Here is a 17,493-nt window from a genome sequence, read left to right as displayed (position 1 = left end):
TAAAAAAATAAAATAAAAAGTGAGGGCCCCTTTCCTCTCCCACCAGTCTCGTACTGAGATTAACTTAAGACTTGCAAAAAAATAAAGGGAAAATATAAAGAGATGACATCAGTATAAGGCTCAGTTTCTTTTTTTAAATTAAGTTTCTATGACTTTTTCCCACAAAATCAATGCTCAGAGACCAGTACTATGACACTAGTGCTTAGCTTTCTTTATTATCTACAAAATCTTTCTTGGCCAAAGGACTGCAGACTCTACAAGAGACCAGTAACTTTACAAGGTGATGGAATTTTTATGTTTATTGTAAGTCATTTCTTTTACAAATTGCTGACACCTTTTCAAGGTGCAACCTAGCTTTGGAAATGCAGGCACAATAATACGTCAATAGCCATGACCAATGTATTCACTTTTTAATGACCTTGGCAAAACATATCTTTCATTGGGCAGGTGCCACTATTTTGACTGTACAAAATGTTTTGGAAATATGTTGAAAATTATACATGTTTTGGAAAATATTTCAGGATTTCGGTATAGGGAGTGAAGTTTTGGTAAATAAAAGTGTGAAGCGAATGAGGAAAGAAGCCACACCCAAACCTAAGGATGTCTTTGCTTTCCTTAAAATAGGCATCACTACAATCCCCAAAAGCTGTGCATTCACAGAATGTAGAGCTTTTTATTCAAGTAAACTAACATTTTATCTTGAATGTTCTTTTATTTCCTCCATCAGTCACTTTCACTATCCTGCCTTAGTCCATCTTGTCCAGTGGTGCTTTCCCTGTCACTCTCTTTATCCCAGTCTTTCATAGATGCTCCCATCATAAAATTGTCACGGAGTATGTTCCATGCTGGCTCTTCATCAGGTTTCACTTCACCCTGATTAGGATAAAATAAAAACCAAAAAGGTGAACGAGGAAAATCAGACAGTCTGAAGGATTCCGATCCTCCACAACACCCGCTCCCACTCCCCAAACCCACGTTTACAATGTATGCAAAGACACAGACAAACTGAGGGCTGACTTCATTTGCTTTCAATGCAAACAAGCATGCAAGTGAATTATAAAAAACTTGACAGCAATAAAAGAAATATGGAAACAAAACAATTATTTTTCATGGACTAAACACAGTCAACCCTGGGCATGGCTTCCTTTAGTAAAATCATCTTTGGCAATCAAAATGGACTCATGATATCATTTATTAACCCCCAGGTGCTGTTTCATTAGAACATTTTTGGCACATTTCTGCAATACAAATATGGATTTAATAAAAGCTTTGTAAAAAACAAATTTAACATTTAACATATTTTGTGATTTGTGCACCAAATCCCCTTTATGTGGGTTATTATTGCCTCACTACCTGGGCCTGCATATGGTACAAAGATGCTTCCAAAAGAAATGGAAATTTGATCTATGGTCAGCAAGCCAACAGCACCTTGATTCCAAATTTGCTTCTGCATGAAAATGGTTTAACTGAGGCAATATTTAAAGGCTCAGGGGTTAATAAAAAGAAGGGTGACAAGGAGTTTTGGTTAGCTTATTTCACGTATTGGGAGGCAGCAGAACTCCAAAGATTATGTGGTAAAACACAGATGGTGCAACAGCACCACCTTGTGGAAATAATTTAAGCAACACAGTTTATACAAATTTGTACCTATATCCTGTTATTGAAGATAATCACTCAAAACTGTTCCATGTACTAGAGTGGGAGTTTAGTGATCTAAGTCTCCAGTGTGAAATATTTCAAGGAACAACATGGCTCGATATCTGCTTGGCGTAAAGGAGTAACATGCAGTTTACCACTGAGATGAGATTGTACAGACAAACATAAAAAGTAGGGGTTTTCCCTGCTGTCCCTGGCTAAAAATATCTTCTCCCTCTGCACTGCTCTACTGACTAGTAAACGGTCATCCTCTCAGCGCTTGCACTTCCATGATGCTGTATGGTGTGTACAGAGCGAACACATAACATTGTGGTAACGTGCTCTGGGATACGGCAAGATTAATACTATCTTCTTAAACAAATCTTGTCACAAGGAATTAATTGAAATGAGAATACTATGAGATAAACAGCTTGACGGTTGTTGCTCTGCCTACAGCACATAGTCAGTCTCTTCAAATTTATGCATGCTTTTCCCTTGTTCCAGTGCATTTCTAGATGAACACAATATGCGTAAGCCTACTTTCATGTGATCTCAGGGAGAAAGCAAACGGAGATTATAAGGATTTAGTGCCCTGGGAAAGAGAGACTGGAGAACTCAGGTCAGTTAGTAAAGAGCACACATATAAAAAGACTAGCAAGAAAGCATTTCTGCATAATAAATACAAGTTATGGGAACACAAATCTGTCCCAGAAAGAGCGAGATCTTTAAGCTAATGGATGTGAAAAACCAGAAGCATTCATCTAGAATTACAACTTGTCCTGCACTTGTATTAAAAAGATGCCTCTCATAAGACTGGTTATTTTATTATTTCACACCCATCTCAAAATAGTTTCTGAAAGCCCAATCCAGAAAAAAGTACCCTCTGCAGCTGCTGCTTGGACGCCTTATGGCCTTTACATCTTCTTCCACAACTTCCTATTCCAAGGAGTAGTTCTCCCATCTCTAGCTACCATAGAATCAGCAACATCCTCTTCTCTGATTCCACCTACTCTTATGGCAACTGGCCTCCAGAGAAGTGGATTAACTCCACAGAGGGCTTGGCTACACACAGAAGTTGCACTACAGTAACTACACTGCAGTATGGAATCGGTACTACCTGCTTCCCCTACAGCATGGGCTCAGTTCTTGGTATAAATTATTCCCATATGGGAAGGGGAATAGGCCCCTTTATCCCAGCATAACTAGGGCTTGTACTAGGTATAACTAGATCAGTAAAAGAAACACTCCTCCTGAACAGTTATATTAGTACAAAGAAGTGTGTGCAGATCAGACCTGACCTCCACCTACTGCAGTGTTTGTCTATATCAGACTCTTTCACCTTGCCTTAATGATTTCCAATTAACTCAAGGCAGTTAATAAACTGCTAAAGACTAATTTGGATATTTCACAAATGTCTGTTCCAGGATACAAACATCGATGAACTCTGGGTAATAAAAGTCTCAAGTGGCCATACCAAGAGTCTCTTTTGTCTGCAAGCAGGGTGGGCTCCTCTACGGCTGCTTGCAGAAGAGCTCTGCCCAGAAGACAGAGTGGTGTTCGCTTTGGCCGATAGCCAGAATGCACAAGAACAGTTTAAAAAGAAAACTGTTCCCGAGATAATTTGGGGCTTGACTGGGCCCCAGCTGTTTTAAATCTCATCATCTACCCTGTCAGGGAAGAGAGGCTAAAATGATAAAAGAAACCACTCACAAAACCTTCTTTGCTAAACCCATTTAATAACCACCACAGTCTGGATATAGCACTGAAGTAAAACTCTAAATACTCAATGGAAAAAATCCAGCTTGTTTTTCCAATAAGCTGCTTTTGCTAAAGAAAAATGCAACAGAAAACGATTACTACATTTTAATACACATTGTGCGTTTAAAAAGATAAAGGACAAGAGGCAGCAGCAGTGAGTTCTAGGGGATTAGAGCAAAGGGCTAGGAATGAGAAAAGCCTGTATTCAAATCCAGTATCATCTGACCTTCAGCAAGCCAGTGGGCCTCCTTTTGGCTCAGCCAACTGAACAACAACACCTGGGTGAAAATAGGACTTCAACAAAAACCAGATGGTAAACTTCAGTATAGCTACCATCTCTTGTGTAAATGAATTATTTGTAAAGTTTGATTAGAGACTTGCACAAGCATGAACTAAAGAGTTAGAAAGCAGCAGCAGGTCTCAATCTGGAAGATGAACATTTACTTTCAGGTGGTTTATCAATTTTAAATATATTACCACTAGGAGAAAACCCATGTTCATCCCACTTAATGGTGGGGCACTTCTACCGCAGGAAGGAAAAAGCAAAGGGGTCAATGAAGACTGAAGAAAATACAAGACTGACCTATTTGCTGTTGTAATATCAAACAAACAAAATTAAGTCCTCGGAAAATGTGCAGTAAATCTGCATATACTTAGCAGTTAGTTCAAGTTTAATTTCATCACATGCTTTATCTACGCAAGAATGTTCATGTCTTAGGGTTTTTAATACCATAATCTAGTTTCATCGAAGTAAAAACAAACTGATTCTTGGCACTTGCCAAGTAAACCAGCTTTCATTCCACATGATTGCTTTGAGCTTTCTCTCAGCTGTTCATCCACATCTTCCAGATTTTACTACGGTATTGAAGTCCCTTCTGAACATCCCCAAATGAAAACAAAAAACTGTGTGTAAACATTAGCGGGTAGTGCTACACAAAAGGACTGTTTTGGAGAGGCAAGGGCTTCACATCTGTAGAGCAAACTGTTTTTCGAACAGGTTATGACATTCAGGAGACTAGAACAATGTGTATATATAAAGTAATACATTTGAAGAATCGCTGTTTCCTAGTGATGTTCAAGTTATTTTGTTTTACTCCACAGTTGCAACAGGGGCCCCTTTATCACTTTAAAAGATGGAAGAGGCTGGAGAACGTGTCATATATGGCTTCTTATATTTTCACCAATAATATTCAGAAGTATTGCATGGATTAATTGATAAAGGCAATCTAATCCACAGCATCTCTTGGAAACTTGCTTGCTTGCACAACATGGGCACATTATAAAAGATATCGGACATGCAAACAAGATAAATGTTCACATTGGCTTGAAGCGTTGAGAATACATCTGGGCAGCCAACACCACACTGGACACAAGCTAAGTCAGCAGTTCTTAGTGCAGTGGGATGACCTCTATCTCACCAGAGCACCCAGACTGACCCTATTCTGTTTCCAAAACCAGATATGTTTCTGTACCAGGACAGCAGCTGCACTTATGGTCAACTGAAAAACACTAAAAGACAGCCAACCCCCTCCACATCTTTTCTAGAGCCCCTCATCCATGAGCACACTACTAGTGTGAATCCAACCAAACTGGTCTGGCATGGGTCCACTTTGCAGAGAGGATGCTCCACCTAGGCTAGGCTAAGTCCGAGGGAATGCCCACACAAACCTCTACAACAGCACAGCTGCACTGCAGCAGCTGAGTCACTGTAGCACTTCAGTGTAGACCCTACCTAGGCCAACAGGAAGGGTTATCCCATCAGCGAAGTTAATCCACCGCCCAGAGAGGCAGTAGCTAGGTTGATGGAAGAATTCTTCTGTCGACCCAGCACTGTTAACACATGGGATTAGGGCAGCACGTCTCTCAGGGGTGCAGATTTTTCACACTGGAGGGACACAGCTATGCTGATGTAAGTTCCCAGCGCGGATCAGCTGTGAGTGCCAATCACCTGAGCTCAGACTTACCCACAGTGAGCTGAATCTTGCCAGCCAAGTCTTGAAAAATGAATAAAGTCAGGGTCCAAAAGACTAGGAGGACATAATCATTAATGGATGTCACTCTGTACAGCACAACACAGCAATATGGCCTTCGCATCTAATTTTTGGGTGTCGTGGGGCCAGTGCAGTAACAAGCTCCGTGCAGCCTCCATGCCACCACAGCAGAGATCTGTATATTTGTGATGAAGTAATTATGGAATTTAGAACTGAGCATTCCTCTGCTTTTAGCCGTTGTTTTTACTGCTTGTACCAATACATGTTATGTAACTCGCTCCTGGCAAATACAATTAGAATAACTAGTGTGCCAGAAACTACGTTTAAGTGAATGAGGAAAGCACAGTCATTCAACTGATACAGTATTTTTAAAGGCAAAAGAAAGGAAAGATTCTAAATCCTGTAGGATGAGACAACATCAGCAAAAGTATAGTTCTTGGTGGGAGTGAACTCCTGCAGTGAGAACCCATGACAGAGTAAGAATATTGGTTCTACTCCCTGCTCTTCCACTAACTCATACTGAAACTTTTGGTAAGTCACTTAACTTCTATCTGCCTCAGTGTCCCCATCTGCAAAAACAATAACCTATCTCACATGGAAGTTGTGAGGCTGTGTGTGTAAAGCAGGGGTGGGCAACCAGCAGCCTACGCGGGGTGCGAAGGCTTGGGGCTTCCCCCCTCGGTGGGGCGAGCCAGCACTCATGGTTCCAGCCCCATCGTGTGTGTGTGTGAGAGAGAGAGAGCGCGCGCGCGCGCGCAGAGGTTCGGGACTTCGTGTGTGTGGGGTTGGAGCCACGAGTGCCGGAAGCCCCAAGCGCTCCTCCTCCCCCCCACCGCCCAGCAGGTGAGTTGAACATGTGTAGCCTGCCATTTATTTTTTCGGTGGGTCAATGGCCCCGACACAAAAAAGGTTCCCCACCCCTGGTGTAAAGCACATTCATACCCTTATCTGGAAGTGCAGAACATTAACAGGCATTTTGCAAGCCTGGGAATTATAACCAACATACTGAGTTTCCCTTGCCTTCACTTTATAATCAAAGATGAACTGCCAGACACTGCACTGACATCACTCTCACATTACCTTTCACCTACAGTAAGTGTTTATTTGTACTTGTCAAGGAAGGAATTTCTAATATAAACATTTTTAAGCAATAGCTTTACATCTAGAGAATTTTTTTTTTTTTTACATTTTTGTCTTAAAGCGTAATTAATTCAAACTACATCTCCAATTGCACCCATTAAGCTCAAGACAGCAGTCTGAAAGCTTGAAACAGGCAACACTGACTGCCATGAAAGAACTGTGAAATGTAATTGACAAAAGTCATTTGATACGTTTGACATTTCTGAATCCACTACTGGAATTAGCTGTCTGACCATAGTTTGTGTTGTCTGGGGTCCTGGTAGAATAGGAGTACTGGAGAGAAGCTTACAAATAATTTTCTATCAGGCCAGCTCAGCGCCTACCTTCCAGACTCGGACCCGCTACTCAGCTGCCACTGGTGGAGTGTCGACGTGGGCTAGCCAGTCCGGCAGGGAGGTTGCCGCCCACGAGACCTCACCTCCCTCCTCCTCCAAGGCCGGTGCCACTGAGGCCTCCACCTCCCAGGCCAGGGCTGGCTTTGGCTCTCAGGACACTTCTGAAGTTTCCCTTTTGGAGGCTGGGAGCATCTCCGAGGCCTGCGATTCTCAGGGCGGGGCGGGCAATTCCAAGGAGAGCAGCGAGAGTGGGGAAGCAGCCGGCGAGGTGAATTCCATCGCTAGCACCATGCTGGATGTATTCGGTTCCATCCCCACCCAGATGGACTACAAGGGTCAAAAACTAGCAGAACAGATTTTTCAAGGGATCATTCTTGTTTCTGCAGTAATTGGTTTTATCTATGGCTACGTCGCTGAACAGTTTGATTGGGCTGTCTATATAGTTATTGCTGGGTTTGCTTTATCATGCCTCCTAACACTCCCTCCATGGCCTATGTACCGCTGCAATGGCTACCTGTCCAAGAGTCGGGAACAGAAGATAAGAAGCCATTGAGGAGAGGACTGAAAAGGCATACTCAAAGTTGAAGAATATGAACCCTCATAATGTGAACTTTGGAGAATTTTGCTTCATTAAAGGTTTCTATGATGATAAAAAAAAACCTAAAAAAACAATAACTAGCATTTATTATTTAAATAGTATTTAGTTGTGGCAAAGCTTTCCTGGTTAATTGGTATTTGCATACACACTCCACAGTAATCACTATCATGACTGGCACCCTGTTGGCATTGTAAGGGTATGGTTACACTTGAAACTTCAAAGCAGTGCGAGTGTGGTTGCAGTGCCAGCGCTGGGAGAGCTCTCCCCCACCGCTGCACGTACTCTACATCCTGATGGGGTTTAGCTTGCAGCGCTGCGAGCCGCGCTCCCAGCGCTGTGGCACTGTTTACACTGGCGCTTTACAGCGCTGTATCTTGCAGCGCTCAGGGGGATGTTTTTTTCACACCCCTGAGCGAGTAAGTTGCAGCGCTGTAAAGCGCCAGTGTAGTCAAGGCCTGAGACAGGGAAAATTTTGAATGGCGAAGGAGACTGGAACTTCTCTTTTCCCCCCTAAGAGTAACTGCTCCTGGACAGGAATGAGGGACATCAACAGTTCAGTGTGGGAAAGTCTGCACTGACACTACCTGTGCCATGTTGCTTAATACATACAAAGAAAACCCTATGTTTTAGGAAAATTAAGGTTGCAAAGTCAAGCACTCCAAAGTTAGGCAATGCCAGTACTATGGTTGTCTATGCCAGTGCTTCTCAAAGTCGGGCCGCCGCTTGTTCAGGGAAAGCCCCTGGCAGTCCAGGCCGGTTTGTTTACCTGCCGCATCCGCAGGTCCAGCCGATCGCAGCTCCCACTGGCCACGATTCGCCGCTCCAGGCCAATGGGGGCTGCAGGAAGAGGCGTGGGCTGAGGGATGTGCTAGCCGCCCTTCCCACAACCCCCATTGGCCTGGAGCAGCAAACTGTGGCCAGTGGGAGCCGCAATCGGCCAAACCTGAGGACGCGGCAGGTAAACAAACCGGCCCGGACTGCCAGGGGCTTTCCCTGAACAAGCGGCGGACCAGCTTTGAGAAGCACTGGTCTATGCAATCTTAACCTGTACCAACGCACCACAGTCTTATGCAACATCACATAGAAAGTATATGGTAGAATCAGAAATCATGTTGCCTTTACCACTGAAGAACACTGTTCTTTTCTTACAACCCTCTGCCTCTTCACTGTCCAGATTGTGCACTGAATGAAGCAGGCATCCCGCTGGAACAAGTAATGATCATGTAATTTAAAACGATCATAATGCATATGCACAAACTGGTCAAAGTGAGGTTTCAGAGGCAACCTTAATTCTGGTGTTTCTTAATTTCTGAGTGCTTGACTCTGCAGCTACAACATTCCTTTAAACACAGATTTGTTTTTGATTATTTTAAGGTTTTAGCCTCCCCCCCCAAAAACAAACAAACCAACCAACCAACCAAACAGAAAACTGAGGAAATTCCCTTATATGGAACCCTTTTCTGGGTCTATCATTAGCAGAGTTGGAACCCAGGACCTTTAAATTACAGTAAAAAAAAAAATCCTTCCACTTCAGCTAAAGGAGTGCCTGAAGAAGCAGTAGAGCATTAACCTCTGTATGGACCAGTCACTTGAGGGGAACAAGACACATTTTGCTAGACAGCAGGAGAACGTTGGAAATTATAAATACTGGGATCCACTCCTGGCTCTAGTGAATGGGTTTAGCAGTTAACAACAGCCCACCTAAGCATATAAATCCAGGCCAGCTGTTTTGAAAAGCCATGTGTGGACGAGTGGATAAGGCTTGGGTAGCTATAGTGGAGATCATATTCTAATTACACACTCTGTTCAAAGTGACCTTGTGTGGTATCTCTGATACCCCATCTGTAAAATGCGAGGAATTAGAACTACCAGACTTTCAAGATAGGGATCTGAGACTTTGCTCAACACGAAGAGATGTAAGTACATGGAATTATGAACACCAAAAAGTAGAAGATCTGAGAGTACAGCCTGGTCTACGCTAGAAAATTAGGGCAGCATAACAACATTGTTTGGGGTGTGAAAAATCCACACCCCTGAATGGCGTAGCTAAGTCGACCTACGTCCCCGTATAGACAGCACTAGGTGGACGGTAGAATTCTTCCATCCACCTAGCTACCACCTCTCCGAGAGGTGGATTACCTCTCCTGACAAAAGAATCCCTCTCGTCGGCATAGGTAGTGTCTATACCAAAGTGCTGCTGCTGTAGAATTTTAAGTATAGACAAGCCCTAGAATTAATCTCTTCTTGACTCCTGGCACAGCACTCCTTCCCTTAAGCAAAAAGGGCTGGCTGATGCTGCCGTTTCTGTGTAGAAGTCAAACTCTGGGATAGGCGAGTATGTCCCATGTGGACAGAATGTTCAGTGATTTTAGCAGCCAACTCGAATAAGCTCTACTGAACAAGGGCAAATGGTGATTTTCAGATGTTTGTAACTTGGGATAAATCGGGTGGATTTCTAAGAAAATAATAAAAGGCACTTCTGACTCTGACAACAATTTCCCTGCTAAATTTCAAGTTCCTGCTCTCAACGTCAAAAGTGCTAAAGCTCTTCAAAGACACAGTTGGAAACATTTATTTTTTTTTTAACATTGCCAAAACTATCTACTCTTTCTAACCTTATTCTCTGGAATATCTAAGATTTTTCACTGAAGCTTTAAAAAAATTCTCCTGAGGCAGAGAACATGTAAGGAAAATTGCAGCCCAAACAATTAAAAATTGGCAATATAAGAAGCGATTGAAAAAGAGGCTTATAATGGAAAAATATTGGTGTTGATACCAACTTCATCTATAATAAAGCATCATAAATATGCATGATCTGGAACAGACACAGAAGTAATATCGTTGTTCTGAAGACTTTATAAACTATGTTTTATGTTATTCTGTCCTGTTAGCATCTTGGACTCTCAATCTGGCAACTTTCACAAACACTCCCTTCATACAAAAATTGTCGTAACAGGGTAAATTACATTCTCTGAACAACACAGTCCACATTAATTTGGTTTAGGAAAGTATTTTAAAGTGAAAGCTTGTAGAACATGCCAGTTGTACAACAGGTGCCTGTTCTGCTCCAGGGTAATTTCACAAACACTTACTCCTAATGATAAGCATGTCATTCAACACACATTCACACTTCTCCTGGACTTCAAGTTAGAGTGACTAAATTGAAATACAACTGAGTATTTGAGATAGATCTATGCTGTTGACTTTAGGAGCAATACACAATCTCATTTATTCACAGCTCTACCCAGGCTGTGTAGGCTAAAATCTGCAAGGCCATTTCCAGTTAACAACCATTACAATCAATTGTTTACAGCATATGGATTCCAGATGTTAATATTCAAACTTTTACATGGGTAAAACATTGGAGTTACTGGTGAGAGGGGAAACTTGGGCTCAACAAACATTGATTTGCATTTTGGGCACAACTGGAAGAGCATTCCATAGTTCAGCAACCTGAGTGAGTAATCCCCCTATCCCTACAACCTTTTCTAGGGTTTATTGTGAAGGTGGATGTGTAAATAAGAAGGAATGCTTGGGTTGGCATGCACAGAGGTTTGAATACATGCTAACCTAATAAAGCCCAGAACTGAATTACATAAATTCTGAAAATAAACATTCACCTGGGCTTTAGTGAAAAAAAGAAATCAACAGCAACCTCATTCTCTAATATCATTACCTAACACTTGACTGTAAAAGTCATTTATATTTTAAGCTATTTATGTGGGGGAAAAAAAAGAGCTTTGTTTAGTCCTAGTAAAAGAAACCCAATGAGTTTCAAGAGCATTTGTACCACAAGATGTAAAAGACATTAGAAGAAAAAAATAGAGTTAGGAGGGGCCTGGTTTTTGGCTGGAAATTTTGGTGCTTTGCAGAGTTTGGGGCATTCCATTTCTGATAGCAGCCATCTGGGAATTCTTTCCATTGCAAGAAGAATTTTACCACATGCTGCTGCAAGACAACAGACAGACATGTTGGCAAAGAGATTCACATATACCTGTTGAAAGTAGTGGGGAAAGACATGGCAGTATTATAACTAGGAGCTGCCCAGGAAAAAAACATAAATTTGGGTTCCGGATTATACTATGCACAATATACGTGTGTTTTGGAAAGCATATGACTTTTAAAAGGAACATAATCAACCTGAAATCTAATCAGTTATAAAAAGAAAGCATTCAAAGCAGTTTCAGGTAATAAACCTTCTGAAAATTCATGATTTTACAGTCACTTTTCCTATTTTAAACATGGGTTTCTCCCCTGTATTACTGTTTAAAACCCCCACACAAACTTGCTGTAATGAGGAAGGGAAGGTACTAAGAAAAGAGGAAGGGGGAGCAGATATTGTGAAACTGACTATATACAAAGTTAGTAAAATATATGCTAAACTAATTGGACAGGTGCTGGTCTTTTAATCTCTTTCAATTATAGTCATTTTAGGTGCTACATGGAACAATACTTGATAAAAAGAATTAAGAAGTGTTCTTGAAGCTGATACATCTTTAAATTATAATTTTAGGTTGAATAGTCTTGTCATTCTCATTTCTTTCATGACAAACCATTTTACTTACAAACACAATAGCCCACAAGATATTTGAAAGTTGTCTAGCAAAATGTAATCAGGTTTTTTTTATATTAATCTCATGTATCCAATGCAGAAACACCTGAAAACAAGCCTGATTTAGTGAAATGCAATGTGTGTGATATTTTATAGGTATCTAAGAAGCATTACAGGTATAAGAGGTATCACAGTTCCTATTTTCTGTTAATATTTTAAACTAATGTTCTGTGAGATAGAGTAACATACTCATGAAATTACTGTGTTCTCAAGTGTCATGGGATCAAATGATACCGGACTATAGTGACAGTTAAAATCAGGCCAGAATTAGAGTTCAAGGATGAACACTGAACCCAAACTTTATACAGCATCCCCCATGTGACCTCCCAATGCACAGATTGCTGCATAAAAATAGATCTGGGGGTGGGGAAATTCAGAGTCAAAAGGGGTCCTGGTCCATGACTGGAGCTTCCAGACGCTACCATATACAAATAATACGTATTATTGCTTTTAAAATTAAATCTTATCTAGATAAACATTCTAGAGTCAGATTAGAATTTTGTCATATGTTTTGTCAAACATTGTGCAATTCAAGCAGCATCAGATTGGTTTGGGTGCCAACAAATTTCTGGAAACTATAAGGTACGGGCTTTATATGAAAAAGGAAGTTAGCCAGGAACACAGTCAAAAAGAGCATTATCCAGATCCAACTGAGAGTAAACACACAAGCTGCAGAGTTTTAGACAATTTGAGGGTGATGAATTTAACCAGTGGAAATTAAAGTAATCTAAAAGTTTAAAAAAACAAAAACAAACCTAAGTTAAGTTAATGGATAGAGACTATTAGAGCGTATCATGCAGGGTTTCTCAAACTGGGGTCACAGCTTGTGTAGGGAAAGCCCCTGGTGGGCCAGGCCGGTTTGTTTACCTGCCCCATCCGCAGGTCCGGCCGATCACGACTCCCACTGGCCGCAGATCGCTGCTCCCGTCACGGCTCCCACTGGCCGCGGATCACTGCTCCCATTGGCCCGGAGCAGCGATCTGCGGCCAATGGGAGCCGTGATCAGCCAGACCTGCAGACAGGGCACGTAAACAAACCATCCTGGCCTGCCAGGGGCTTTCCCTACACAAGCAGCGACCCCAGTTTGAGAAACTCCGATATAGTAGTTTCCATTCCCTATGAAGATGAAAAATTAATAACTTTAATCATCAAAACATTACATCTAAGATATTCACTGCTTGAAATGGTGGCTGTTGGAAATTGAGGATCTACTCCCAAAGTGAGAATACTGCACAGATTGAAGGCCTCCTCCAACTACCAGTGAAGTCCACATGAGTTTTTCAGGAGCTGACCAAGCATATCAGTTCTGCAGTGAAAACTCTGAACGGTCAGACAGATATTTGTAAAAACAGACAAAATACACCTTTCATATCCAAGGGAACTTAAATTGTAAAGCAAGCAATCTGTCTCGCAGAGGAACTGAAAATTTGATTGAAATTCATAACTCTGATAACACAAGTTAGTTGTTAAATTTGAATGGCTACAGCTTTAATGATCATAGCTCAGTTAGGTTAGAAATAGTCCAATCATCATTTAGAAAAATTAGATCTCTTTTAAAAATGCAGTTCCCATAGCACATTTTTCCCCAAAAGTGAATTAATGTTAAGTCTGAAGAGTTACTATAAATACGAATGTTTAATGATGGGAGGGGACCCCAAAGAAACACTAAAACCTCTCTGCAAATGATAATCAAATACCAACTGCCATTCTTACCAAGGCTGATCAATAAACACAAAAGAGTCAATCCCAGACACACTTGCTAAATAGATGAAGACTAAAGCAATGATAGTTCCTTTGGCGTTTCAGGTAACGAAGTGACCTGACAAAGCAATCAAATGGGTCCAGGCCTGGAAAAGGTCCTCCTCTGCCACCACTGGTCCAGGGCAAATGCTTAAGTTTATGGATCCTGAAATGAGATTACTGGTCTACCAAAGTGATAAAATATTGGAATTTCAAGAGTGACCCAATTTATTGTTTCAAAATTTTTGTTAGTGAATAACTTGGAAACTTCTTGATAGCTGTGCAAATCTTTACCACCCAAAACCCCATCTGGTCCTTCCTCCTACACATAGCTTTGGCAGGAGGTGCTGAAGGTCTGCAAACCGAGGCCTTTTTGGACTATCACTTTAGTTCCTTCTCCCAACAAAGCTTGTCCATCTATTTCAGTCCTATGCTGCGGCTATCATCATAAAAGCAATCAGTGCCTCCACCTTCAGGAGTTACAAATGCTAAGTTAAGTGGAAAATATGGGACTTTTTCAGATGATGCACAGTACTCATTTTAGCTCTTACAATCCTCAAGATGGCAACCATTAAAATCAGTTTGGAATGGAAATGTAGAAAAAATGAAAGATTATCAATATCATGAATTTTTCAAGGTTCACAATTCAAAAACAACCAGATTTCTAAATAATTAAGTATGTCTAACCCTGGTGTTTTGTGAGATAATGGGCCTTAAAACTGGCATTAAACAGAAGTGTTATTTTTGCAATGGTCCAGCATCTAACAGCAAGCCTTAGACCAATGTAATTTTTAATCCTAGGCACAGAGCTAATAAAGACAAGTGTCTGGCTAGTGCAGGACTTTGATTTGTTTAAAAGGAATGCAGTTAATTTGAAATTTAGTCAGTTTTTAGAAACAAGTTACGAAGTTTCAGGCATTATCCTTTGTTCCCAAATCCCTCACTTATCTATCTGAGAATATACCCCCTACTTATTCTACCCATTAACACAGCATGGGAGTGCCGCACATATCTTCAATGTATTTATCCTCAGAACACACCTGCGAAGTAGGAATTATCCATTATTATCTCCGTTTTACGAAGAGGGAACAGAGGCAGAGTGAGACTATGTGACTTACTCAAGGTCACACAGGAAGTCTGGAGCAGAACAAGGAATTTAACTGTGAACTTCTGAGTTCCAGGCTATCACCCCAGGCAGTGGACCATCCTCCCTCTCTTTTGTTGCCACCAATTGTTCCACTCTTCCACCCCATTCTCATGGGTTTATACTTTTTTTTTTTTTTTTTTTTTTGAGGAGGGGGAGGAGGGCGCAGGGATTCTTTCTTGTGTGGGTCTTTTACCCTGCAAAGAGGGGAAAGCCAACTGGCTATTAAGGGGGAAATAAAACTGACTATACACAGAATAATGTCACATGCTCAGACAAACTGGAAAAGGGTTAATTGCTCTCTAATCTTTCAGTTAAAAACATCTTTGGTGTTTTCTGTAACCACAGTTGTTTTTAAAAAAGCTCTCAATTATGTGATTTCTTTTTTAATCGCCAGAGTCCTTTCAGAAACCATCATTAAAAATTTGTCAAATTCTTTGATGAAAGAAAAAGTTTAGCTCAGTCTTCCAACTGTTCTTCCAGTTCATACGACAGAGCTCTTCCATTTACCCACATAAATAAACAAAGAGTAGGTGCACAGAGACATCATACTTACAAAAGAGCATATATGTATAATGGTAAATAGAAATCAGAATACATCACACCGAAAAAAACTAAGTAATACAGAGCTGATGAAATTGCTCCCCAAGATAATCTATGAAAGACAGCACTCAGATGGGGTAAACCAAACTAGTTCAGATAAAAGACCTACACCAAATCTTCAGTTATTTCCAGAACAAAATCTTTCTATAAAAGGTTCTGAAGTGTTTATATATATTCCTCTCTACATACATTGTTCTGCCAATAACTGCTATGAACAAAGACAGAAACCTCTCAAGCAAAGTCTGCTTTTGGGAAACTTTCAGATCAATATTGCAGAAGTGAATCCTTCATGCAAGCAGCTCAGCTTTTGTTTTTTAACCGAAACAAAATCCACACTCCAAACTTTTCGAGATTTGCTTACTGCTAGAGATTTGGGCAATATGTTGAACTTCCTTGGCTTTAAACTGATTTAGTGATAAAAGTGTATAAGCAGTGACCAGAAAAACTTAATTACCAATTAGAGTTTAGCCAATGGTCAGAAGATCATTCGATGCAATCAAAGAGAAGGCGCTATTTGACAGTTTGGAAAGTCTGTAAACAAACATAACTGAAAGAATTGGAATTCAGAGACAGTCAAACATCCTAAAAAGGACCTGGAGAACTATCCGTGATCTCAGTGATTTATCCACAAAGGAACAAATTTCTGCTACCCCTTACAGCAAATAAGGAACGTTGGGGGGAAAAAAAAGGGTCCAAATTAAAAGGACAAGCTTCAACTAAGCCAATCATGACACCATGAGCTATTAAAGCCACAGTCAAAACAACCAGACATCCAATTTGAGTTCTTCAAGACATATTTCCCATTAAAATAGCTTTGGAGATCATAGTTTGAGAGTTCAGTAAAGCAGTCTTAATAGGATTAGACATTTTGGATGTCTATGTATTGTGCATTTACAGAAGATCAAAAGAAGATGTATACCGCAAATTGTTCAAATGTACCCCTCCCTGTGACTGTTTTAGACACAATTTCATTGAAAACCAGCTTGGCAGCAACATCTGGGAAAATAAAGTAACACTGGAGCCCCCCTTTGCATTACTAATGAACGTGTATCAGGGCACGTACTTCTCAAATACTTTATTTTTATATTATGGGGGGAGCTAATAGCACTGCCTATAGTTAAAGCTGCCCAACATTACTCATTATAAGACCATGTTTTCAGATGCTTATAACTTTGTCAAACAAACCCTTTGGGCTGAAATTTTCTATGTTAGGTGTCTCCCCAAAAAATCCAACTTGAAGCAAAGTTTCAGTTAAAACAGTTCTGCTATTATCAAGAGTGAGATTAGAGAAAAATGTTGTTTTGCCCATGATAAAAAAAATTCTTACAACCACCTTGCTAAGAAGCTCAAATTCCCTCCTGCTTTGGAGCAGGGACTTGTAATTTGCCAGCAGATCACCTTTTGCCTTTTGATGTTCTCATGGAGATTCATTCTAATTTGGCCAAGTTATAAACCTCTGGGAAAGAAAAAAATCTCAGTTTGCACAAGCTACATAGAGACTTGTTAAAGTTTGGCAGATAAAAATTCCAAATAGTTGGTCTTCACTGACCATGCTCTGATCCCTCACAGCTCTCACATGATATCAGACTGCACAGGTACCATCCTCACAAGGCAACTAATTAAGCATGCTCAATCCCATGCAGGACCTTCCCTCCAATTCCTTCTCCCAGCAGCCTGGGTCATTCTGGTGTTAGGAATCAGAACTGAGCGCAAGGAGACTCTCATACTCTCGATGCTCCCCTGTTGGTGCCCAGGCAGCACAAAGAGGAAGAAATAGCTTGACTGTAATGCAGAGGGGAGGGAAGAGCAGGAGCCAGGAAGGGGCAAAAGACAGCAGAAAGGGGGTGGGGACAGTGGCAGAACTGTTTGTAACCAGCAGAACACATTCTCCTCCAGAATCTGGAACTGAACTCAGGATGCTGAGTCTCAACATTCCT

General features: G+C 41.0%; 2 protein-coding genes across 2 annotated transcripts in view; one reads left to right on the top strand and one right to left on the bottom strand.

Annotated features, from left to right (window-relative positions):
* Positions 1-284: 284 nt before the first annotated feature.
* RRP15 (ribosomal RNA processing 15 homolog) overlaps positions 285-17,493 on the bottom strand; it is a 43,174-nt gene continuing 25,965 nt past the window's right edge. The window contains exon 5 of the mRNA XM_032786267.1: positions 285-873. Coding sequence (XP_032642158.1) covers positions 724-873 — 150 coding nt within the window. The 3' untranslated portion in view covers positions 285-723. The remainder of the gene's footprint in view (positions 874-17,493) is intronic.
* LOC116828211 (signal peptidase complex subunit 1-like) lies at positions 7,084-7,460 on the top strand. The gene is given in 2 exon segments (XM_032786268.2): positions 7,084-7,359; positions 7,362-7,460. Coding segments are annotated over 2 exon segments (294 nt in total). The 5' UTR covers positions 7,084-7,148; the 3' UTR covers positions 7,445-7,460.

The sequence above is a fragment of the Chelonoidis abingdonii genome, chromosome 3 (genome assembly GCF_003597395.2).
Source record: "Chelonoidis abingdonii isolate Lonesome George chromosome 3, CheloAbing_2.0, whole genome shotgun sequence".
NCBI lineage: Eukaryota > Metazoa > Chordata > Testudines > Testudinidae > Chelonoidis > Chelonoidis abingdonii.
The sequence above is the reverse complement of the archived record's forward strand: the minus strand, read 5'-3'. Positions and strand labels throughout refer to the sequence as shown.